This window comes from Pseudopodoces humilis, chromosome 4 (genome assembly GCF_049639895.1).
Source record: "Pseudopodoces humilis isolate 2021_Gansu_Grassland_sample_001 chromosome 4, ASM4963989v1, whole genome shotgun sequence".
In the NCBI taxonomy this organism is placed as follows: domain Eukaryota; kingdom Metazoa; phylum Chordata; class Aves; order Passeriformes; family Paridae; genus Pseudopodoces; species Pseudopodoces humilis.
In genome coordinates, this window is record NC_142203.1 from 70,217,707 (window position 1) to 70,243,240 (window position 25,534).

The 25,534-nt window shown below is 38.0% G+C and overlaps 1 protein-coding gene across 1 annotated transcript in view; it reads left to right on the forward strand.

The window, feature by feature from the left end:
- The window catches only part of KIAA1328 (KIAA1328 ortholog), a 173,445-nt gene that overhangs the window by 128,986 nt on the left and 18,925 nt on the right, over window positions 1-25,534 (forward strand). The window contains exons 9-10 of the mRNA XM_088054534.1: window positions 9,034-9,218; window positions 15,737-15,845. Of these exons, the coding sequence (XP_087910660.1) occupies window positions 9,034-9,218; window positions 15,737-15,845 (294 nt within the window). The remainder of the gene's footprint in view (window positions 1-9,033; window positions 9,219-15,736; window positions 15,846-25,534) is intronic.

The following is a 25,534-nucleotide window of genomic DNA, read 5'->3' on the forward strand; positions in this document are numbered from 1 at the left end:
CTCAACTGCAGTGACAAGTCATCAGCTTGTCTTTGTGGAAATGCTTTTGTGTGGCTTCTAGCACGCAGAAGAGTTTGAAACAAAACAATTTGCAAGTGTCTTCAGTCTTCTGTCAATAGTGCCAGACTTCACCTCTTTGTATAACTACATGCCCTTCTGTTTGATCAATGCATAGTTAATCCTCCTTTTCTTTTTAACTCTGTGTTCCCTTAATCTCCATTTACGTCTTTGCATCCTTTTTGAGTAAGCCACATCTCTGAGAGGTGGGCTAGGTTTATATACCAGCTGTGGACTCAGTAGGCTGAAATGGTTTGGCAGCACAAATAATGCAAACCCCTGAACCCACGTCACAGTGTCAGAGTGGTACTCACGGCATCTGCTCTGGACAGATGTTTCCACCAGGTTGTAACAAACGTATGCAAATGTAGACTTTCACACCCAAAAATCAATAGTGGTAGCTCTAAGATGGCAAAAATCACTTGTGTCTGGACCAGAAGGGTTTCCAGAGGCTGGGAATTGGCAGCCCCAAGCCCAAAGCTTCATCACAACCAGCCTTGTGCCAGGATCTCTTCCTTTTGTTCTTCCCCTTGAGAGTGGACATCAGAGCAATGCCAGTACATATCTCAGTGGTGTCTTTTAGTGAGACAGTGGTTTCCATCTGGTTTCAGTTCTATTATATCTGAATGTTTTCTAAATACAAGTGCAAATAAGTGTTAAATCTGTTCCGTAAACATCCTGGTTGAGTCAATATTCGGTGTTGCTGTCAAATTCACATAAAATATATGCACTGAAAGGAGATGTTTAGTGTGTTGGTTTTTCTGTGGGTCCCAGGCCATGGTTTTTATAGTTGTATGCCATTATTTAGGCATCTAAGTCTGTATTGCTCTTGCAATAAATACTTGATTTTACAGTCACTAGCCATCAAACATGCTCTGTGAAATACTTAACTTCAGTGAATTTAAGGCAACTGAAGTGGCTAAAACGGTTATTTTAAATCTTTACCAGTAGCTATCTTGTCAAATCTGCATCTGTTGGGCATGGTAATCTACTAATCAAAGTAAAGTCCAAAGTCTCAACTTCTCTATTTACCTCTTTTCAGGCTATGGGATTTTTTTCTTAAAGCAGATCAATAAACAATCTCAGTGTTTTAATTTTACTAAGCAATATAATATGGATGAGTACTAGTGTAGTGGTAAATCATTAATATACTCTTTAATCATAGAGTGACCATGTCCCACAGATGTGATTTAATCATGGAAAAAAGACCAATGAAGTGTGAAGATGCATCGGGAAGGGTGTTTCTAACTGATCTGGGATAGTGTATGACACCATTTCAAAAGATGCTGTAGTATGAGAATATTTAGGATGGCATGTACATTTGTAGTTACAGACCTGGCAAGATTCGAACATGATTGTTTTTATCATTATAAAACAAAAATCAAAACCCATGTCAAGTTTGTATTTGGCAGAGGAGCCAAATGGCTTTTTGGAGTAAGTAACACACTGCAGTTTCCAGACTAGTCCCAAGATTTGTAGGACTTTGACACTAACAGACTATAATCCTAAAAACCTGTAGTAACCTGCTCTTAACATGCCTGATTCAATCATCCTGTGGTACAGATAAAGGTGATTAAAATAAGAGGACAGAAATTTCATGGAAAAATGGGTCCTGCAAGGGTGCTTCTGTGTTTTTTCAGCGGTAATGGTCCCTGGTTAGAGAAATCAGATTGTGCAGCCTCAGAAGAATAGACAGTGTATCTGACTCTTAGTGTGTCCATCCTCTGCTGTATTGTCAGTTACCCTTAGCAAATGATTGTTCCATGATGTGATCCATGATCAGAAAAAGGACTTTTGCAATTGCTGCTCGTTTACTGAAAGCTGCTGTTATCAACTCCTATCAGGATGTCTGGAAACTTCTGTAGAGGAGAAGAGTGCTTGTGTACTTGCTAGTAATCTTAGTAAAGGAAGAGATTAGGTCGTTACCTGCCCACCCAGACCATCTCTGCCACAGCTTGTTTTGAAATGCAGCCCATCCACTGTGAAGCCTTTTGCTCTGGGTGAGCCAAGTTGAGAAGAGAGGATGTGTTGTTCTTCTATGCCTTTATCACAACCAAATTGTAATCCAATCTGGGGCATGTTTGTTCAGGAGATAGCTTGCATATGGCATTTCAATGGGTATCTTGTGACTGGGGCTGGCTCTCAGCCAGACACTAGTGATGCTGGATAAGGCACTAAGACTGGCATTCACGTTGCAGAAGAGCATGTGATTCTCCTTCTGAAGGAGAGAGTGATGCTGCCTGATGTACTGAAGAAGTTTAGATTTAGTTCAAAAACTTTGTCCTAAACAGGGTTTTGCATCATTCCTCGTGGTGCTTTGACTGGTGACAGCCAGGCAGGCTTTTCAGATATACAGACACTGTTTCGAAGGATTGTTTTTATACCTTTGACTTGACATTTACATGACTTCCTTTTGTGAAGGCTGACAGCAAAGTCTGCTGGAACGACAGCTGCTCTGCTCTATAAGAAAGGCCAAACACACAGTCACAGAATTTTGCCCTGCTAAAACTTGGCCAGTCTGTTTCCTGTGGCCATTTCTCTGTGACTGAAAACCTTTATGCTAGAATTTTCTTTGAATTCAGGAAAGATAGAAAAGTAATCACAGCTGTAATTTTGCTGTTTGTTAGGAAAACTTAGATATGTTGGAAAGGTTCTGGTAGGGAATTGAAATGTAGTGAGCTTAAACCAGAGGAAGGAGAGGGCTTCAAAGGGAAGGCATGAATGTAATTCTAGGTTAAATTTAGCTTAATACTTGATACAAATGGACCTCTAACCATGTATATTAAGTGAAGTCCTGACTTCACTGAAAATAAAGACAGTATTCTGATTGATTCAGTGGGGCTAGGGTTTCACCTATGGCTGGTATGATCTAATAGGTCATTGCTAATTAAGAGCATATGTGGCCTCAATTCTTGCTAGCAGAATTAAATATCTGAGCATCAGCCACTGAGGGAGTGGGGAAGGAACTGGTCTCTGAAGAGTGGTTTGGGGAAGCTGTGCTATGGATTGCTGTACTCTGGTACAGTTTCAGATATAGAAAAAAAATTTAGCATAGGTACCAGTGTATCTCCTCCAAGATGAGAGAAAAGTAAACCAAATGCAGTAGGCTTGAGAGAGAGAGATCTCAACAGGGGGAAAAGAACCTGAAAAACAACAGAGAAACCTAACACAGCCATGGGCATTACTGGATTCAAGGGCATTGAGCCTGAATAGTGCTGTAAGAGATGAAATCTCTGCATGACAGCTCAGCAATATATTGTCTGCATAATAACATGTAGATTGTAGGCAATCACTGTCTATTTTCTGTGATGAAAAATCCTTTTATTACAAGCAGATTTGATAATATTTATATTTCAGTTCCAGAGCTCTTACTGACTGTTGAAGTGTTTCCCTACCTGTCCCTGTTCTCCTGCCTTTTGCCTAAAAGATATGTAAGAGGGGAGATGGATGTGGTCCTGAAGACAGCTGGAGGAGAGAAGGAGTTGGGGAACCCTGACTGCACCTTTTCAATGGTTAAAGTGGTCTTTGAAGGAAGATATTGACTTTTGAACAGGGTCTATAACTGACAAGTGGTCATGCTTTTCAACTTAATGGGCACATTCAAGTTAGATATGATGAAGAAATGTTTCACTGTGAGAGTGGTAAAGCAGTGGTACAGGTTTCCCAGAAAGGTGGTGGATTCTCTAGCCCTAGAAACATTCAAGGTCACTTTGGTTAGGCTCAGAGCCATTTATTTGTTCTAGTTGAAGATGTCCCTGCTCATTGTAGGGGGATTGGACCAGGGGACTTTTAAAAGGTTCCTTCAACCAAAACTATTCTCTGATTCTGTGATCTCAAAGCTTTAAATGCACATGCTCTCTAGAAAGGAAAGCAGCTGTTTCTTATTGACATTCACTGGATCCCAGCAGTGCCATTAACATGCTGATGCATCTAACATAACCCTCAAAATGCCAGGTTTTATAATTGGCCCATGAAATCTCACTCTGGGCTTGAATATGGTCTGCAAGGTCTGTATTAGAATAGGAATTTTTCTTTCTTCTTAAAGGGAGGAGAAAACGCTAAGCTAAAAAAGCATTTTTTAGGAAGGGAAGGGTGATGGCATTCAGGGATGAGAGATTGCCCTGAAGTTCACACTATGCTTCTCCTCCTCACCTGCAACTCTCTTACATCCCTTCCAGCTCTGCTCAGCTGCCCTCTGGATTTGTACATCCTGCACAAAGCAGTAGCAAGTAGATCAATCTCCCTTCTCTTTCCTTTTTGCTTCTCTGCTGGCTCCTTTCTTCTGATGTGTTTCTTCTCAGCTCCACTTGAGGGGACTGGAAAAGTTGCGATTGTTCAGTAGACCACTGCCATTTGTTTTAGGAACCACGCATCCAAAGTCTACAGTGCTTCTTTTCTCCCTAGAAATACAATTTTTTATTTGCTATGCAGACAAACAACCTCCCAAGCAGCCCCACTTTGGAACGGGTGGTTTCAAAAGTGCTATTTGATAACAAGCTTGATGTGAACTGATCTAAATTTGGACCCCTGCTGAAAAGAAGATCCTGGCATCTTCTCTTTTGTGCCAGCGCTTGTAGTGCTGTTGCTTTATACTGAGCTGACTCTGGAAACTGATCTGGCTGGAAAATATTCCCAGCCAAAGTGGCAGGGGAGGAAGCAATTTTCAGCCTGTTTGTCAAACTGCATCTGAAATGGCAATTCAGGTTCCAGCTACAAAAACGTATTGCTTGGGTTGTCTACTTATCACCAGTTTTGCATCATTAAGTGTTATGCATTCTTGGCCTGATATAATTGCAGCAGATTGCACACATGAACTGTTAATTATTTTATTTTTAAAACAGAAATTACAGAACAGGAAAATAACATTCCAACATGTTTGCTTTTGGAGCTAACCTACCACGGCAATCTGTTAGTTTGATAATGGTTAAACTCACAAGCCCTTTCCTCAGCAGAGTGCAGTAGGGTACCATTAAGGCAGCCATCTGTTGAACATACATAGTGGAGGCATGCATTGCGTCGCATTTTGGGTTTCTGAATAGTTACAACACTGATCTGCACTGAAAAATGCACGGAAAGATCAGAGTTCAGTGAAAGGTGAGCATCCAAATCTGGGTTCGGAGACTGGGAGCCCAGTCAGCTGAGCATTGGGTGTGGAGCAGGGAAGAGAGGAAGCCTCGTGGGCGAGGTAAATCACATGCTGATAGTAAGCACGACTCTGGCAAGAGTCTGAGCTGCTTGGGTTGCTTAGCGATTCAACAGATCTGCAAAACTCCATTTGCAGAACAAGGCTGCCATTATGTTGGATTGATTCATCAGGATCAGCAGCTAAAACAAGTTATATTCTATCAGAGTTTTCCTGCATTAGTTTAAAAACTAATTTAGTTGGCTCTAAATGGACATTTATTTTAGTATTTTGAAGAACTGACTTTCCTCTATTAAAGCAGAATAATGTATCTATATGATGCCCTAACTTGAACAGTACATAAAGATTAGTAAATAAGACCCCATTAAAAATACTTATAATGTAAGTAACATGGGTCCCAGTAGCCTTTCTAATGTCCATTAATGCTTATTGTGAGGATCAGAGCTCATTTTACTGAGCCATTTAGTCAAACCATGTGATTATTTAGAAAGTTAATTCATGCATACTAAAATCTAGCTTAAGTAATGCAGAGGGTAGGAGGTAAAACTCTATGGAGACGATAGTCCTTTTTGTTATTTAATGATCAGCCATAATTAACTTGCAAATTTGAAATAATTAGAACAAATTAAAGGTATTTAACTTTGCCTCCCTAAAGAAAAATTCAAATTGCACCAAATGCAGCTTTAAATTATTCAAGTCTCAGAGGTCTGTGCCGGGTTTTTTTACAATGCCTTTTCTATGATGAGAATACCAATCTGCTTTTTGTCAGAAAGCATCCTATCAAGTAATTGTTCTTTGTGTCTAATAAATGACAGCTATTCTTCTTTGTAAAAGTATTTCAGTCTCTGAAGACTACATCAGCATTTCCATGGCATTTTAATTCAATAAAACAAAAGGTTAATGTTTTTCTACTTTTTAAGGAATGCAAATACTAGCAGTATTCAATGGGTCCTGAATGACATTTAAAATTTGCCATTCGCGCTCAGCAGGGATATCGCGATATGAGGCTCAGAAAGGATGGAAGGAATGTTCAAGGTGTGATTTCCTTTGGTGATGGTGTACTTGGATATTCATAATGAGGCAGCAGTGCTGAGACTCACTTCTTTTCTGGTCACACTACACCTCCTGCCCTGGTATGTAGGGTAGGTAGGTTAATAAGGTCTTTATTTAGACGGTCTTCTCTGTTGGGTAGTTTCAAGGAGTGCCATGAAAATTCTTTGGATATTGTGGTGACCTGCAGGAAGTCCTCCTAACAATGGTGCCTTTGAGTGACATGATGAGTAGTTAGATAGACAAAAACCTCTTTTGCTGCTAAATCTCTCCAGATATAAATTCCCGATTCCTTTCAACCATATGTTGAGTTTAAATTTCCACGTTGCAATAGTCACATCATTCAATACTAGATACATAAATACATTCCTGAGGTGAATGAGTAATTATGCTCTGAAACAGATTTTTTTTCCTTATGTTTTCTTTGTTTAATTGTGGTAGATAGTTAATTACTGAATTTTCTTCTCTCTGCATTATCCCTTTCCCTCCTTGGTCTGCACATCTTTGAGATTAAGTGTCATTTTAAGATTTGGGACTCTATCATTTCTTGAGCAAAACTTTAGCATAAGCTGTCTTCTATTATGTACTAAACAATGAGGCTCTAGTTGTTTACTGAGGTTATAAATGCAAATACACTTGCTTTAGTTATTTATTATACCTTAGCTTATGTACCTTCTTTTTGGTGTCTGTTTGAATTGCTTCTGCCACTGCTGTATTTGAAACAGAACTCAGTATTCTAGAGGTAACTGCACCATGTAGAAGATACTGCATTCAGAAGGAGAACCAGTCAGTGATCACCTCCTTATCTGCAAGCCAAAGGTCACTGTTTTCACTTGAGGAGTGTAGGTTGTAATCAAATGTGCTTTCAACAACTCAGAAAGCATCCAAATAATGACAACCTCGCTGTTTTTTTAAATGCTGTTAATCATCCCAAGTACAGGCAAATGGAATATCAGGTCCTGTTTTATCAGAGAAATCTGGTCAGGTAGTGCACCTTTAAGCCTCTTTAAGCAGTTGCTAGGATCCAAAACCACCTCTTGGTGCTCTTGTAGTTGCAGGAATTAGTAGGTTAATAATTTCATATAACTCAAATAAGATACTAATTTAGGCCACCATAAATTTTAAAAACACTTTGCAGAATTATTAGTGGTCACACAGTTAGAAGCCCTAAAGTAAACGGAGGTTATTTGGAGAAGTTATATCCAGCACTTCAGTCAGTTATTATAGGTCATAAGCCATTATATACTGTTCTGCATTAATAATACAGGAGTAGTGCTAATTGTCCAACAGGCTCAGTGGGCCCTATTAAACAATGTCTTATACAGCACATTGATGGGAAACTTTTAATTTAGCTATCATCTCCTGCTTTTTCCACAGATCTACAATAACTTCAGTCAGTGCAAGCTTTTAGGTGAAAGATTCTTGTGATTCAATCTCCATGAAGCTGTATCTTAACTCATAAAAGCTCAGTGAGACTCTTTGGGTTGCCGGTGTAAAACTGGTGCTTAAACAGGAAAAATATCATAGAAATATAGAATGTTTTAGGTTGGAAAAGACCTCTAGGATCACAGAGTCCAACTGTTAAGATTTATTTCATCTTCTAATAACTTAAGAAAGCTGTTTGCCACTTCCATGATTTAAATAGATCAATATAATCTTGAGATAAATTGTATTATTTTATTTGGATAATACAAAGATACTTTTTTGTGTTCTTAATTTCTTTTATAAAGGGGCCTTTTATGACAGGGACTAATGACTTGCAGATGTTGGGAATTGTCATTTAAAGCAGTAGTTATTTCCCAGAGAGCAGAATTTGAAAGCAGTAGCTTTAGTGAGAGAAACATGGGTCTTCATAGCCTCCTGCCTGCCCAGACGATTTTGAGATACCTGTGTCTGCAGAGCTTGAGGCCATAATTGTTCCCCATCACTAGATTTGCCTCCTGCCTCTGTCCGTGCAGTGTTTATGATCTTCTGTTGAAGTTCATCCTGAATCATAATGGTTCTGAACAACTTTCTCTTTCCTTAATTTACTCAAAGTACTGCACTTCTGCATCAGGTTCTCTCTCACCAGTTTGCTCATACTTTTAAACTTTAAAAATACCTCTATTCATCAGTCTCACCTCGTTGTTTCCTCTCTTCTCATCCATTTCTTCTTGAATTAGATTCTCACTGTCTCTGGGGGTTTTTAAAAAGCATGTAGATGGGGCACTTGGGGATGTGGTTTAGTGGTGGCCTTGGCAGTTGTACTCAGATGATCTCAAAGGTCCTTTCCACTAAAAATGATTTTGTGATTCTGTGATCTGCTTCCCTTTTGCAAACTAAAATTTCACATTTCTCTTTACATAATCTTCTGTTTCCCCTTTATTCTAGCAAAGTGAACATTTTTTAAATTACTCTTTCTTTCAATTTTGTCCCATTGTGGTGAACAAAGTTTGTCTTCATCTTCATTTGTGTGTCTTCATCCCAGTGGTGCTGTTCTAACACTTCTGACTTGAAAACTCCAGGATCTAATGCTTTAGGGAATGTGCCCAATGCTGCAAAACTCCAAATACAGCTGTCAATGTGCTGCTGGCTGCTGATAACCAAAGACTCCTGATAAAGTGGATTGGTAACTCTTCAAGCCTTAGGCATCCTGCTTTCAGAAATTATAAATGGATTCAACAAGAACTCAACCAGCAGCATGATGTTTATGCTTCTGGAGAGTAAAAGTTGGGTAGGGAGCTGGGTGCAGTGTTAATGGACTGAATGCATCATGTAACAGTGCAATCTTTCTTTCCTTCCAGTGTCCCGGTGTTGAAACATGAAGATTATTTATTGAGGACACCTCCAGTGAGCAAAAACTCCAGAGAACCTGGGAGCAGTCGTGGGAGCAGTTCAGGGAAGAAAATGGTTGGCTTTGGTGAAAATGTGGATGATGGGAAAAGCCCTCTAATGCAGACCAAAAGGGAAGGCACCAAGTCCAGGAAAGGTAAGGGGAAGCGTGCTGTATTGCAGGGCCATGGGTGTGCTGGTGTGTTGAAAAGAATATTAGTAAAATGCATATTTAAAGGAAGAGGTTAGCAGGTGTTTGAAACAACCTAAGAGAAGGTGGTAGATCCATTTAAAAAAATACAAAATATTTGAAATAACAAGTGGTGATCCTGACTGCTGGAAAAAAGTAGCCCCTTATTCTCAAAAAACTCCTTCAATGATTTGTTTTTAACTTTCCCAAAAGGCAGTGAGAATAAGTGCAGTAGGTTTTGCTCTTTAAATGTAATCCTTGCATTCTTTTCCTCCTTGAGTGACGACTTCATCATCACAACCTGCTATTTTGTCACACAGGGGTGTCTGTACTGCTAGAACCTATCCTGCCCTTAGCTTACTGCCTCCACTTAAGGAGCAGAGGAGCAATCTTTTCTCTCTTATGAAGAGAAAATGTTGGGAACAAAAGCAGCTTGAATGTTTCACTGCTTAGCCTTGAACATAATCCTTGGTTCAATTATGAACTAGTGCTTTTTTTAAAATTTTTTATTTTAACTTATCTGCCCGTTTGCCATATATGTCAGCATAAAAATAAAGAAAATGGCAAAATGAGAAGAAATGTGGTGCAGTTCTCAAAGGGACAAATAACTCATGTTATTGGTTAAGACCATACCAACATTAAAAAGCAGTCCCTGTGAAGAAACTTTGAAAAGGGTATCATCAGCCTGGACCCAAACAGTGGCTGAGGTTAATCTCTTCCAAGGCACAGCTACAAAAGTTGGAAGCCTGTAAAGGGCTTGTGTCCAAAAAAATCAATTTCTAATTTGAAACAAAATCATTTTTGACTAACAGGGGTTCAGGACCCATTACTTTTGCTGTATAATCTGCTGACATTTCACACTTTCTGTTGTGCACAATGAATCCTAATAGTCATTTTATAACATTGCTACACCAATCAATTTAAGCAAGAGAAAGCCGTTACAATTCTGCAAAGTTTCAGGGGCAATTTTCACTGATGGTTTTCTTTTATGGTTTTTTTTCAGCTATCTTTTTTTTTTTTTTTTTTTTTTCTTTCTTCCTCTTCCTTCTGCCCCCCTCCTTCTCTGTGCTACAGTGATGAAACTAGGATTTTTCACAGCTGGATGATGGGTTTTGTTCCTGGATAGGGGGAGTCCCCAAAAGTAATTTATTGCCCATAGATGCAGGGGAAAATATCCAACCTGGCCTCTTCATTCATTCGTTTCATTTTGTAGGACTGAGGAGAAGTTACAAGCTGCATCTGGCTATTGCACACAGCGACTGAGATGTACCTTTGCTGATTTAGTGATTGTAGTGGTTAGCATGATCTCTGAAGATGGTGGGCATCTTTTGCAAGCACCTACTGAGATTGCTGGTTTTTATGGTGTAGAGATGCATGGCAAAATTTGACTTACGAACATCAGCACTTGCTGTGATAGCTGATAAAGTTCAGAGGAATGCTTTCAAGCTGTGGAACAACCTCAGGTCTATTACTGATTTGAATGGTTGTTTATCACAAGGCAAATTACCTAGCACTAATCACTGAAGTCTTCTGTATTTAGTACCTTTTTAATTGGCTTCCTTCTGTTATATATATGGACTCCTTTAGCAAGCACACACACGTACTTGTAAAGTCTTTTTTCCATCTTAGGAGATCACCAGGACACAATGTCAAGATTTTTAATTCTGGATAGCGTGGACTTAGTTGGCTCTGTCCTTGCTTTTGCTGGATATTCCAATCTGCTGCTGACCTGGGATTCACAAGGTGATATCTTCAGGCATGAAACTCACATACCTGATGGTGGCCTTTTGGTCAGAGCACAGCAGTCCTGTGTACAGAAACATTTTCAGCTGAAAACTTCTCAACCATCAGATGCTGACTTATTGCTACAGAGGTTTATTTTTTCTCATGTCTGTATCAGTCTGGTCTATTTAAATTGTATGTTCTCCAGGAGGCTGACTCTATCCAAGCACACCTTAGTGCAATGTGAGTGCTGATGTGAGCTCTTGCACTTGCTGAACCACTGGGAGTGGTGGCTATATCAGTAGTGGTGTCGCTTCAGAGCTACACAGGCACTTGTATCAGGTTTAAAATTACTAATCAGGAAGCTGTCCCCATCCTGGAATGGTGGAAGACTTTCCTGCCTACAGGATTTCTCACTTGCTGTGACAACGGTGAGTTTGAAAAGGGTGATTTCCTAACAAATACACTTTTTCTTTCTCCTTGACAATGGTTAGTAATAGGGAGAAGAGTGCTGCTAACTGTGGTCCCTTCATCTAGTGGAGTAGAAAGGGTCACTTCTGCTCTCTTTTCAGGGTATAAACTTACTGGATCAACTTAGGAAATCAATTTTTATTCCCTCACTGTTGATTTTGTCTTCTGTTTCTGTTTGCTCCTTAGTTTTTATTCCTGTACTTTAGCAGATGTTTGTGTCTTGTAGTCAAACTTTTCTAGTTTCACCAGCAAAACTTTAGGCAGTGAAGCAACCCTGAAGTCTTAGATCCTTTCAGCAGTAAATTGTTTTTATTGGTGTCACCACCATGTCAACATGTACTAAAATCTAACAACTTGTCTAGCTAAAAAGCACTGGACTACAGAGATGCTTCTCTTCCTTTCTGCTTTTGAAAATTTTGCTCTGGGACTCCAAAACTTATATCCATTGCACTGTGCAATATTGAGCAATTCTCTACATTTCTGTTTAAGTATTCCTCTTTATGAACTCTTCCTGAAATACCTCTTGCATTTAAACAAAAGAAAGATCTATTTTTCCCTTTGTTTCTTCTTGTTGGATGGAACATCTGCATGATGTTGTATAGCATGCACAGTTCCCTATTTCATATGCAAAAAAAAAAAAAGCCAGAGAAGGAAAATAATTTTAGCTCATTTTAGCCCTGTACTTTTCCAGGGGCTGATTTCTCTAGATAGTGTTTGTTTTTCAGTAGTTTTTCTGATGTAGCTTCTTAGGGATTCAGGATCTGGAACTTCTTCCCTTGAGGGAAGACTCTTCCCTACAATTGAATAGAGCAATTAGTTAATATTAGTGAAGTGCTTTGAAGATGTGAAGTACTATATAAATGTTAAGTCTTATGAATATTACTATTATTCAAGTCATAAAGATTTCTTTTATGATTATCAACCTAGATTTCCCATTGCTTGCTTTCATTCCATTGCTGCTTGAACCATATTTCTTCATTCTTTATGTTTACACTTCTAAAATATAGACTGCTGTATTTCCCCACTTTAATAATGTTTTAGTTGTCAGTTTTTCAAGCAGAAATATATGGCTATTTGAGTTTCCTCAAATGATTCTTTAATCTACTTTAAATAATTCTTGTACCAAGTTAGCCAAATTGAAAATAGTATTCTTAACATTACCATTTAGGACACATTTATAGTTGCTTTGGGGGTAGCTTGTGTTGCAAGCTTATATCTAATTTTTTTGGGTGGGGGAGGTTTGTGAGTCTTTGCTGCTCCAGGTTCTTTCCATTGGTGTCAGGATTTAAATTACCACGCTATGTAAGAGCTTTTTCTTTTTTCCGGGCTAAATGAGTCTATTCTTTTTCCATGTTTCTTGCTTCTCTAGATCATCTGCAATGTCTCCAGTCTCTTACTGTCTTCTAACACCTGCAGTCTAATTAATTTGCTGTCATTTGTATCACCCCAGTTCTCTATGACTTTTCATAAATAATTACCAGTCACTTCATAAATTCATTAACTAATTCCCTTTAGCCCTGAAATATATATCCTTCAGACTAAAGACTTTGTATCTTTTTTCCCCCTGGTAGTTCCTTTTCATCAGCTTTATATAGGCAGGTATTATACATCAACAGGGTCTTCATTATCCTCTACTTGCCAATTTTACCTTCCTTTATTTTTTTCTCATAATATATTTTAAAATTAGTAGTAGCTTGGACATTTTTGGGAATGTTATTGATTTAATCATCTTTATATATTTGCTTGTTCTTGAGTGTTTCTTTTCCCTCAAAAGACTTGCATGCTGTTTCCAAGATATAATTTTTAAACTTTTTTTATTTATTTTTAATAAATATACATTTGTTTGGGATCTCTTGATGCCTCTGCTTTATGTCTGTGCAGCCTTACACCCTCAATAAATTCCTGATGAGTTCCTTTTCTTGTTTTCTTTTTCTAGATCTGGTAATATTTTCAAACTTGGGTATTTGAACAGTCTCCTTGAGGCTACTCAAGGAGAGTAGTATACCTTGAGTGTTGGCCACTACTGAGTCCATATATTATCTTTTTTTGCAAGGACATCTCATTTTCCGTGGATGTAGTATGTTGATGGTGTGCCAGCCTTGTCTTGTATTAGCAATTGAATATTTTCTCCCATGTTAACAAGGTTTTTATTACTTTGGTATTAGTTTCTTAAAATCCAGCTGCTTCATTCCACTGTCACATTAAATGATTTCTAAACGTCTCTTACTCAATTGTAAAGTCAAAACTCTAAGCAAGAGTCTTCCAGTCTTTATATGCATACCCACTCCTCTCATCATAGATTGGCACACTATCAAGTTACCAGGGACACACAATCAGCATATATCCCCATGATATTTCCAAGACTTCCTTCACTGATAATTAACTCTTTCTTAGGCAAGATTTTTTTTTACTGCATGGTGCTGAAACACAGTTCATTACAGAAGAGTGATAATGTGTTTTTTTGTTAGTCTCCCTAAAATGCATCTTAAAATACATGGATTTACTGAATTGTATATAATTGTATAAATCTTTGATTGGTGCATTGTTTTAAATAATTCCTTGGACATCTGTACATTTTACACTGAAGCTGGAATTACAACTTTTTGTTGCTTCATGTTTCAGCATGTCTGATAAATAATGCTTCTGTTTGCAGAGCTGAGAAATACTTGGTCATCACAGAGTTACATAAGGGGCTAAACACTGGTTTGACTTTAATTTTTGCTGATATGTTTAGTTTTCTCTGTACTAACTCTAGTTAAGTGACTTTAGTTGCACGTAAGTAATTAGACTACATTAAAAAAAGCCCAAATCCACAGATTTTTGTGTGGTATATCAGATAGGTCCTAATTTTCCTACTGCCCTTTACCTCTTATTTTTCTGTATGCTATTTGTCTTACTAAATCTGATCAATGAAACTCAGTTCTCAGGTGAGCAAGTGAAAAGTTGGCTTTAGCACCAGCCTTCAAGGGTTGTCTTCATTCCAGCTGGCAGCCAGTTCTTAGTGGTTAGCTGCTTAACATGAACAGCTTGGGCAGTGGGACAGGATGCACCTTCAGCAATTTTGCAGGCTTGGAAGAAGCAGTCGATGTGCTGGAGAACAGGGCACAGTATTCAAGGCACCTTAACAGGTTGGGAAAATTATTTGACAGAACCCTTTTTAAGTTCAGCAAAGGGAAATGCCAGGGTCCTTCAGCTGGGTTGAACTGATTCCACGTAGCAGGACAGCCCTGAAAGCAGTTTTGCCAGGAAAGAATGATGTGTGAACTTCTGAGCAGCAATAAGTCAGTGATGTTCCTGTGTGATGGAGTAACTGGACCTCTTACAGGGCCATAATCATACAAATGTGATCATCAGAGTGCTGAAATGACACTTCCCCCCAGTTAGCTCAGTGAGACTGTGTCCATAAATACTGTGTCCAGTCTGGGACTCTACAGTACATAGACAATACTGACAAACTGTAGGAAGTCTGTCAGAGGCAGCCAGGACAGCCATGGGGCTGAAGCAAGAGGCTGAGAAAGGGTGCATTAAGAAGTCTTAAGAAGAGATGACTCAGCACAGATCTTCCTTCTTGCTTCAGCTATTTTAGGAGAGGGTGTAGAGAAGAGGGAATGAGACTTCTTAGAGGTCATCATCAGCCACACAAGAGACAACAGGGAAAAATCACAACTCAGAAAATTCTGATTAGCTATACAGGAAACATTTTTAACTATGAGTCTGGTCAAATAGCTGAACCAGAGGAGTTTCCCAGAGAGGTTCTATCAGTGGAGACATTCAGCACTTAATGTAGCAAGGGTCTGAAACCTATTGATGCTGTTTGAATGGAGGATTGAACTACATGACCTCCAAACTTCACTTTTAAATCTAGATTATTTTGTAATTCAAGAGTTATTTGGAGGTGGGAAGGAGTGGGCTCTTAGTTGAAAATACTGTTGTAGTGATATTTACACTTGGAGAACTAACATCTTAAAGCACATAATGAGAACTGCATCTGTGAAACAAGCTGAAGTGGGCCACTTAAGGAATAATAACTGTGCAAGTCTGTCAAACTCTGGGCAGTAAGATGGAGGCTGCAGAGTGTGTCTTATTCTACAGATTTGATTCTGCATGGTCCTGGAAAGGATGCTGTGCACAGTACAGTCAACTGATGAGCTCTTTGTCATTTCTCTGTGTATATTTTTCACTTGACAATTGTTTCAGTTTTTTGTCCCAATGTTCTGTAGTAAGACAGAATTGAAGAAACATCTATTCCAAAATCTCTAGCTTCTAATACCTGGTTCGTCTTCATTCCACAGGGACAACTTCAGGACCTAGGAAGGATGCAGCCGTATCTCCTGGGTTGATGGGCGGTAGCAAAATGCTTGCAACCGCAGCCATATCACCGATTCAGCTTGACCCTTCACGGTAAGCTGCTGGGTAATCTGTGGTTTAAGATTCTGCAAACACAACCATCAAATTCTCCTAGATGCAGGGAAGTGACTGAATTTCTATGATGTTTCATATTAGCATAAGTTGAATAATATAAACTAAAACCTGCCATATCCTTTTGACATTTATAGTAAGCCTTAAGTTGCGTGTTAGAATAAAAAAAGCAAGAATATGCCAAGTTCTAACATTTTAATTTTACTTATATTTTGAACAGAAAGTATTTTATGTTCCAAGCCCTGACACATTAAATACCTTTGTAAATAATTTTAATGGACAGTATTAACCCTGTTAGGTTTTACATTTGCTTGAAGATTTTAATCACTCGTCATTTTCCCGCCTCCTCCCCCACCCCCATTTTTATCAAATGGCGTTTCTTTTAAAATGTTTTGTATGAGAGTTATTTTATGTTTAATGACAAGCAACAAAATCACATTAAGTCAGCAATTCCTGATTGTACTATATGTCTGCACTAAATGCACTGGAAAAGTAGCATTATCACTTCTGTTCCAATGAAAAAACTGAAAGCATTGTTACGCTTACAAGTCTGAAAACAACTTGCCTTCTTTGGGGCAGGATTACATTTCTAGTAGTAAATGCCTAGAAGAACGGCATACAATACCTGCTTTTCTTTATCATATCCCACATTTTCTCATAATAAAATCTTTAGTTAAGGAACAAAATACAAGCAGATTGAAATATGGAACATGCAGCATTTTATACCACTAGTTAGATAACAGTGCAGTGGCATAACAGGAATGTGCAACCATTCATGAGAAGAGTTAAATGTTTCTTGGAGGATGAGAGGGCTAGAGTCAGATTTAATCTTCTCTTGGCCCAGTGGACTTGGAAAATGTATGCTTGATATCATCCCTGTTTTCTTGGCAGCAGCTGGCAGTTTATTTCTATCTTCTGAGAGAACTTGAGATATATAATAGGTGAAAAACCATTATCAATATTGACAAATTTGTACTTACTTGTTATGGAAATTTTTTTTTCTTCCGATGGAAGGGATGATAATTCTTGGAGGATTTAAGAACTGAGTTAGGTTGGGCTGTTTCCCACAGTAGCTGCGTGTTTAAACTAACAGAAACCACAAGATTGCCTAAGCATTTCTCTTAGAAGCAATGGTTACCTTTGCAAGGCAGGCATAGAGATGAAGTGTGTAAAGATACTGCTTGATACTGTCTAATAGTGCTAGGTTGAGATTCCATTCAAGCACTGAGGAGTAGATATAATTATGCACATCATACAAGGACTGCTCAGAAAAAGAAATTTTATTCAAGAGGATTGATGGTCTATTCTTTTCCACAGAGGGGAGTAAAATATTTGTTGAAATATGCTGTTAGAAATCATACCAGGGAAAGTGATCAGTAAAAGGAGTCTGATTAGCTGTCATCTTTAAAGTATTATTAAACCAGATGATGAAAAATCCTGTATTTCTGGGCACTTTCTCCCATGCTTCTTCCCTTTCTTTCTCACCGTTGGTGCTGTAGGTATTATTGACTAGGTTAAACAGCCATGTTGTGCTTTCCCTTACTCCTGGCCTTCTCTAATTGAAAATGGTAAACGGACAAGTATTTCTGGGGGGACCTAAAGCTGATTCTATTCTTCATCAAAAAACCTGCTTGGGCAGCAGGTCAGTCTCAATTTATCACTGAATGGTTATAAGCTTAGACTGCAGGTTTAACTAACTAAATTAATCAATATTGAGAATTATTGCTGCTTTTGTGCCACTGAAGTTAGGGTTTGTCAGCATGTTCATTATGATCTGTGATTTGGGGGGGTTAACAGCTTAACCACAACAGTTGGCACAGATCTGAAACTTGAAACACAAAGCCCTAGCCTAAGAGCAAATTTATTTATTCAGCAGTACATGTAAACCTAATTACTTTTGACTATTTAAATTTATAGGACTAGATTCAACTTGTGTTTGTGCCAGCTTTAACTAGCACAAACCCTGGCACTCGGCAGCAGCAGCAAAGGAAAGCCTGCCAGAGAGAAGGTGTTGGAAAGCGACAGAAGCTCCCTGGCAGAGAGAGTCATCAGGGTGCTACCACAGCTTCTGGGAAGGGCTGGCTGGGTAAGCAGGCATGGCAGGTAGAAGATGTGTTGGCATGATAACCTGCCTTGGCAGGGCTCAACTGGAGGCTTCAGTGTGTTACAGCTACCTCCTGCTTGAGAAAGAATTGCTGCAGTCCTACTTTCTTCTCTGTCTCAGAATGAATTGTGTCATGAACAAGAAATAAGTGTCCCTGGAAAGTAGATATAAACCTTGAGGGCCGTAGCGCTGGATCTGTAGAAGGACCAGACTTGCAAAATGAGTGTGCACAAAGTGAATTCAGTGATATCTTTGAAAGAAAAATAAAACCCAGCATTTCCTTATCTGGCATCTGGAGCTGGGCTAATAGTGAATTTGTTTGCCTATCGGGCTTCTGTGCATGCCTGTTGCTGCCTTCCATAACACTGCCAAACACTGCAAGTTTGGTTATCCAGTGTTCTTGAGCCAAGTGTCTACACCTGTATGAGGGCCTTGAAATTATGTTCACAGCAGGGCTGGAAAGCTCTTCTGCTCCATTTGCTTATTTTTCTAGACCAAAGACAATATATTTGGGAAAAAACGTTCACGGGCCAGATTGGGGCTGGGCAAATTTGGAGGAGTAGGTTTGTTCCTAAAGCATGGTAACTCTGATTGTTTAAATGTTTAAATGTTACTTTTTTGATGACTTTTGATTCATAACTGATATTTGCCTAGAAGAAAGGGTCTGTGTTTCTGCTGAACTGGAGGGAAGCTGGACAGGAGAAGTACTGGTATATTAATGCTTTCACTTAGTAATGAAGGTTTTACATAAACTAGGTCTTACCTTAGTTGTACTCAGGTACTGATTTCAGCAAAACAAGTATTGTATTGCATACAGAATTGAAGCTACTCTAAATTAAAGTATTCAATTATTTCTGGGGAAATAAAAAAAAAGGAAGTCATAAATTGTACATTCTGAAATACCATTTAATTTGATTACAGCTCTGTTGCAATTGTGAGGCTCTCCCCACGTAGTGTTGAGTTTGGCACAGTAAGTCCTATAACACTGCAGAAATTAAGCACTTAAAAAGACACAGGCAAAGTTTGTTCTGCTCACCATGGAAACAGATAATTCTCCTGTAGTGTTTTTCACATCGGACAAAGTGAATTCAAGAACAGTTAGGTAAATTAAAGGACTGTGTAATAGTCTGGAATTTCAGCATTAACTCTGTGGTTTTTGGTTGAAGTTTCAGATCAAAGCTTTCATACTTGCTGAATGCATTGTCTTGGAGTGAAGTTCCTTATAGCCAAAAAAGAAGTGATTTAGAAGTTCTTGCAATATGAATGCTGCATTTGAGCTGTATTATTATCTGTTAGACTACAATGGCCTGTAGGAGTTCTTATAAACAGATTGTATGGTGTAAATTTGTGTTTAGGGACATTTTAAAAACAAAACTATTTACCCAATTGCCCAGCACATCTCAGGTGAATGTGTACTCAGGGACTTTTAAGCAAATTAATATCTGATGTAAAATATAATGTGCAGAATTGTATACTTAATAATGCACACTGGAATAGTCTAAAGTAGATCTGTTGTGCTGAGCGTTAGGAAATATGACAGTGATGAGATTCAAGCTCTCGTCTTACTTATGTGGTAGTTGGTTTTCACATCTTTGCATTTTGGATGCTTAAATATGGATATCAACTTAAAATGATTTCAGAAGTTCCTTATAATGTAGAGTCTAAGCAAGCATTGCCAAAGAAATATAATTGGCTTTTTTTGCCCTTAGGATCAGACACCACTCAAGATTGAAAAGGACCAGAAAACTTTCATTCCAGATTTTGACCTAGGAACATTTAAAAAAGATTAAAAGTGTGTTTGGAGTAGGGTGGTGAGTTAGTTTCTGAATGTGGTAGGAGATGCAAGTTTTGCCTACACCCCAAGAAAGCCAGCAGTGCAAAAAGTCCAATGTAGTTCCCTATGCAAGTGATAAAACCAGACATTGGCAAATTAATCTCTCTTATTCACAGTGTAGGTTGTTAATTGTTCTCTCTGCTGGCTGTCGATATAATGTGAAATTTTCATTCCCCATTCAAGATGGAAAAAGTTGTGGCTGAAAATGTTAACATTTGCATTTTTATTTGTTGATTTATTTAAAGGACAGCCTCTCTTACAGCAATCCATCACTCAGTGACACCCCAAATATGAATAATGTATTGTAGACTTGCGGTTACAATGTGTAATAAGTGCCAGAGACAGTAGAAGAATGTTAACTATGTTGCAAATGTAATATTTATCGACTCATACTTTATTGCTTTCGAGGTTCAATAATACTGACCATAGGACATTAATATCACTTATCCTCATTTTAGTTGGGCACCTCTATATGTAGAAATAACCCATCTATATCATACTTACAAAATAAATGTGGATTTTACAGCTCTTTGTAAGAAGTGCTTTGTAGGTTTCTTGGCTTATTGCTCACAGTTCTCCTTTTCTACCTTCTCATTTACTTCTATCTGACACTGATTCCCCTCCAGTTGCCTGACCCAGGTGGTGGACACCTCAGCACTCTTCCAGAGGCTTCATTTATTTGCTGCATTGTGATCCCGTGCCTCAGATAGGATTTGGGCTCTTTTCCTATTAAAGACCAGTATGAAAAAGAGTATTCTATTGCTTCTTTCTGAAAAGACAACAGCTGAGAGACTAAAACAGAAATACCTTCTCTTCTGGAAAGACACACATAGTAAATCTGAATCATATCTTTGAAGATTACAGATATCAGAAAGAGAAGTGTTTAATAAGTTCAGCATTGTTATAGATATGGAACTTGTTTTCAGAGAAATTTTTACTCAAGAAATCGAAGTATGTTAAAGCAATTTGGAAAGACTGAGATTCAAAATTCAGTGGCTTTGAGAACCAAAATTTTATTGATAACCTGCTTAAGGAAAGAATTTACAATAAGGTTTTGCTTCAGTTGCAAATCTTTCAGTAGTGATTGTTTATTCCTGTCTTTAGGAAGTTACTCCAGAGTTCTGCTGTGGAAACTGATACCAACTGGGCAAATGCTCCTCCTTATCTGCTCTGTTTGGTTACAACCACTAAAAGCTTTGAAGTCTCGGGGGGAAATGCAGATGTGAACCTAGAGCTGAGATCTAAACCAAATTTAACAGTGGGAGATTTCAAGCTTGTGTTGAAATCAGATTTCACCTGTGAAGCCTGGCTCTTGGGAAACTTGGAATTGGGTTCGGCCATGAAAATGATAAGCCTTTATTATATTTGGTGTTGTAGACATCAAGTAAATTTTGAAGTGACATTCTGTATTAACATCTGAGGTTATCAAATTTAACACATCATTGGCTTCTTTCTTTACTGTGTGTAACAGGAACACCTATTTGTGTCATAGCAGCCTACCTAATAGCTACTTTGCGGTAACAGTTTTGGTGTGTCCATTGCTGACAATGAAAATCATATTGGGAAATTCTGATTTGCAGTGCAAAAGGATTAATGTTAATTACCAACTGTTGGCTGTAATTGTCACCCTCATTAAAATGCAGAATTATGTATTTCTTAGTTATAAATAACCCTTCTAATTGTACTTGATGTATGCCAGTTTAATCAAAAAGTACACTTGCAAACAAGCAGATATTTGCATTAATCTAGCACTGGATCTTTGAGTCTTTTTTGATCGTCTTTTATTCCAAACTTGACTAGTTGGGGGAGGTCTATTACAGCTACATATCCTTTACACATATTTTTTTTCAGCTCCATGGATCTGACAGGATTTTGTATTAAAATGAGGGGAAGTGTCTTCTGGGAATGCTTAGTGCAACAGAAAACGTGTCAGTTTTGAAGTAGTTGGCAAGGTTTCCATCATTCAGTGGTATGACAATAACTTGATTGTAGTTTGAAAGTAATAATAAGCAAAGGAAAATAGAGTACAAATCATGTTACGAAACTGACTTAACGCTTTGCATGATTTTTATTGTTATTTTAATTACTATTTTTTACAATTTTTCCCCATGTGCATTTGCAAGTTCTCAAATACCATGTCAAATCTTAAGAGATTGTTGGTTCATTGGATGTGATTCCTGTTTGCATTTTTAATCACACCAATGAAAGCAGCCTCAAAATATTTACAGGTTTCTCTGTATTTTCCTCTACTCCTTTGCAAAAAAAAAAAAATTACATATATATATATATATATATATATATATATATAAGTTACTGCCTCTTTTTCCTGCACTGATACCTTGAGTGTTCTGCCTTATGCTTTTAAAAACTTTTTTAGAATTACTGTGATGGCCATTTCTACAGCGCTTGGCAAGGTAAGATCAGTCTTGATTCCTGTCCTCATGGTTCTCTAAGCAACTCTTCTGTTTCTAGTACTGTAGTAATTTCTCTTCTCCTCTTTCTGAGGTATTTCATCTTGTTTTTTGGAGGTTTGTTTTATTTTTGAGATGGGAGGAATTGATGAATAACATGGGCAGCATAATTCTGTCGTACTTTAAGAAGCCTTTATCCCAGAAGATGTCTCTGTCATCCTTCCACCATATTGCTGATGCTTAATAAATTCCCTTTTTCTTCTCTCTTTCCCTTTCCTGAGCCTTTCAGGCTGTAAACTCCTGATCTTGCCACAACACACCTTTGTGCTTGGCTGGTCCATACAGTAATGATGTTTAACTGTGATGATCGTGTAGTTAGGGTGGAATTTGTCTTGCTTATCTTAAAACAACTGAGCTAGTTACCCTCACTATTTTATTTTAGAACCAGCTAAATATCCTTTTGGCAATACCTGTTGTCCCATGAGCTGTAAAGTAAGCCTGGAGTAACACACTACATCTGATATCCCTCTTGTAGCTGAATATGTGAAACTAAAAATAAGTTGTTTGTTATTCATATTTTCTTTATGGATTGGAGGCAAATGCAGGGTTAACCTGTGTGCTGCATGGTCAGTGCCCTGATTATTAATATATTTTTAGTGCTTGCTCTATGAATTGAAGGGCTTAGTCATTGAAGATGTAAAGCCCTCCACTCTGGTACAGGGTGTGTATATGCCTGATTGTGAGCAAGCAGCATCTATGAGCTAGTGATGTGGTAATATTTTCAATAAAAATCGTGGCTGCTTCGGAGAGTCCTGTTTTGAATGGTTGTGACCTGGTGACACCCTGCAACTTGAACACTGGTGACTGTGGTACTGCACTGATTTTTGGTCTGAGCAGTGCCTTGCACCAGTCCTGTCCCACCCCTGCCTGTCAGATGTACCGTGCACCAGGGGATGGTCTCAGAAGGCAGACAGCTCTGTTTTCTCAGGTATTTCATCAGTTATTTCCAGCTGATGAGTTTCCTGGTTCAAAAATAAATTCCTGCCTCTCTGTCACTTAAGGACAGTAACCAATATTTGCTTTATAGTGTCTGACTTGCCCCATTTCCAGTTTTTAATGTACTTTTTTAAGCCTTTGTGATATTCTAGTTTTCTGCCTCAATAAAGACATTCAGTTTTCCTTTGAGCTACCGTGAATAGTCTTGTATCATCAGCAAATGTCTCTTTCTTATTTGTCCTTTCTAGGCCACTTGCAAATGCATTAAAGAGTTTAGGCCCTCACTGTTTTCTGTGAGCTCCACTGATGACCTCTCTGGTTACTTTATAGCAGGCCAGTTTTAATGTTTTCTCTTAATTTCCTGAGTTTTAGCCAGATAATAGGTATCCATTAATGGATTTTTCTCTTAGTTTATGTCAGATTTTAAATGTTTGGTAATAGATTTGCTGTAGGACTTTTCAAACTCTAGACAGACTATATAAACCATATTTTCCTTTTTTAGATGCATAATAATCTTTTGAATCTGGTAGAGGTCCCCAGTGAATAAAGACTTTATGTTTAGTCTCTGCCAATATATCGAGTTTATTAATTCCTTATTGTAATTTCTATCAGTCTGCTTATTCTAAACATTAGATGTCTTTTGTAGATTTCTACATACTTCCAGATCACTTTAAAAAACAAACAAACAAAATCCTTCATTTGCCCAGAACTGAAGCAGTTTTAGGCAATTAGTTACATGCTACAGTTAATAGTTGAGCTGTTTCATGCCTGAGCTCCTTCAGAGGTTTGTGTGAGTACCAGTTGATCCCAGCAATTCATTATTGTTCATTCATGTTGATTTGTTCTGTAATTTATTTGCAGGACATTTCAGCTTCAAACAGGTCTTCCACTGTGTCCTCTGTAGCTTCAGAAACTTCCTAATTTCCTGAACTTCTGGTGAATGTATGTTAATATCACTGAGTTTTTCTCCTGTGGCTTCATGTAAATGAAGACAGAAACCATCAGTGAGCTTATGTCCTGACCTTCTATCATCATTATTGTGTTTCTAAACTCCAAATATTTCAAGATTATAATTATAATTTCCTCTAATTTATACAGCTTTTTAAAAGTAATTCTTAATATATGGATTATAATAATGATTTTTAAATAGCTATCTATTTTTAAAGAACTATTGTCTCTCATCATCCTTGTTAAGGCATTTCTGATTGCGAAAAACACGATATCTGGGCTTGTGTCTCAATCTTACCATGTTACATATCTGTCATGAGTTCAGTAGGACTTCATAGCAGATTTGGCCCCTGATTTTTCCTAGGTAGGGTAATGTAAGAGCCAAGGTGTCTTCCACATTTGTTTAGGCAAAGTAAAGGTTATGTTTCAGTGTAAAGAATATTGAACTTTGAACTGCTGAACTGAGCATGTTTTTATTTTGTTGGCTTTACTTCAGCGAACCCTGAATCAGGTAACATGCCTTTAGCTTTCTGATACAGAGTTGAAGGAAACAGAGAGTGATGTTGTAGTCTCTGTTTACAGGTCTCTATTCAAGCTGAGTGCACCAGTTTCTACTGCAGGTGTGACTTTTTCCTAGGCCACGTTTCGTGTTCAAAAACACATGTTGTTGATCATTGTTAAGTTTGGCTTTGTGATGGGCTGTGCTGAAGCTGTGATGGGCTGAGCACTGAAGGTATCTCTTCAAAATTTAGATAATCATGAAGGAAAACAGTATCTTGCTGTCTTTTTCCACCATTTATTTGTACATACTGATTATATTTAACATTTAAATTTCTCCATGCAACATGTTTCCAGCTCCCCAGTAGTTTGGGGCCATGTATGTTAATTTTGATCTGTTTTTTGTTGATTTTGGGATAGTACTTGGTTTATGGCCCTCTGAGGGGGGAAAAACAATTTTTTTCTTTTAGTCTGAGTGTGTTAGGAGGGAAATAATTTGGAAATATGATGGAAATCTAAACCTTTATACTGAGAATAATATTGTGTCTTTGTTTCTGCCCTGTACTAAGTTAGCTCTCTCTGTTTTATTGATGGTGACTTAAGTGTTGTTTTTCACCTTTGTTTCTTCCCACCTGTAAGTTTTTGAAGTATTTTTATTTGTTCCATACTGCTGGAGAACATAGTGACAATTATCTAGTTTAAGATAGTCCCTGCTTACTACAGGGGATTGGACTGGATGACCTTTAAAAAGTCCCTTCTGACCCAAACTATTCTATTATTCTATGGAAAAAAATTTGTTGATACAGTTCTTTTTTTTATGTAAAAAACAATCAAAGACATTCTAGAGTACTAATATATAATTTATGTATTTAACAGCTTT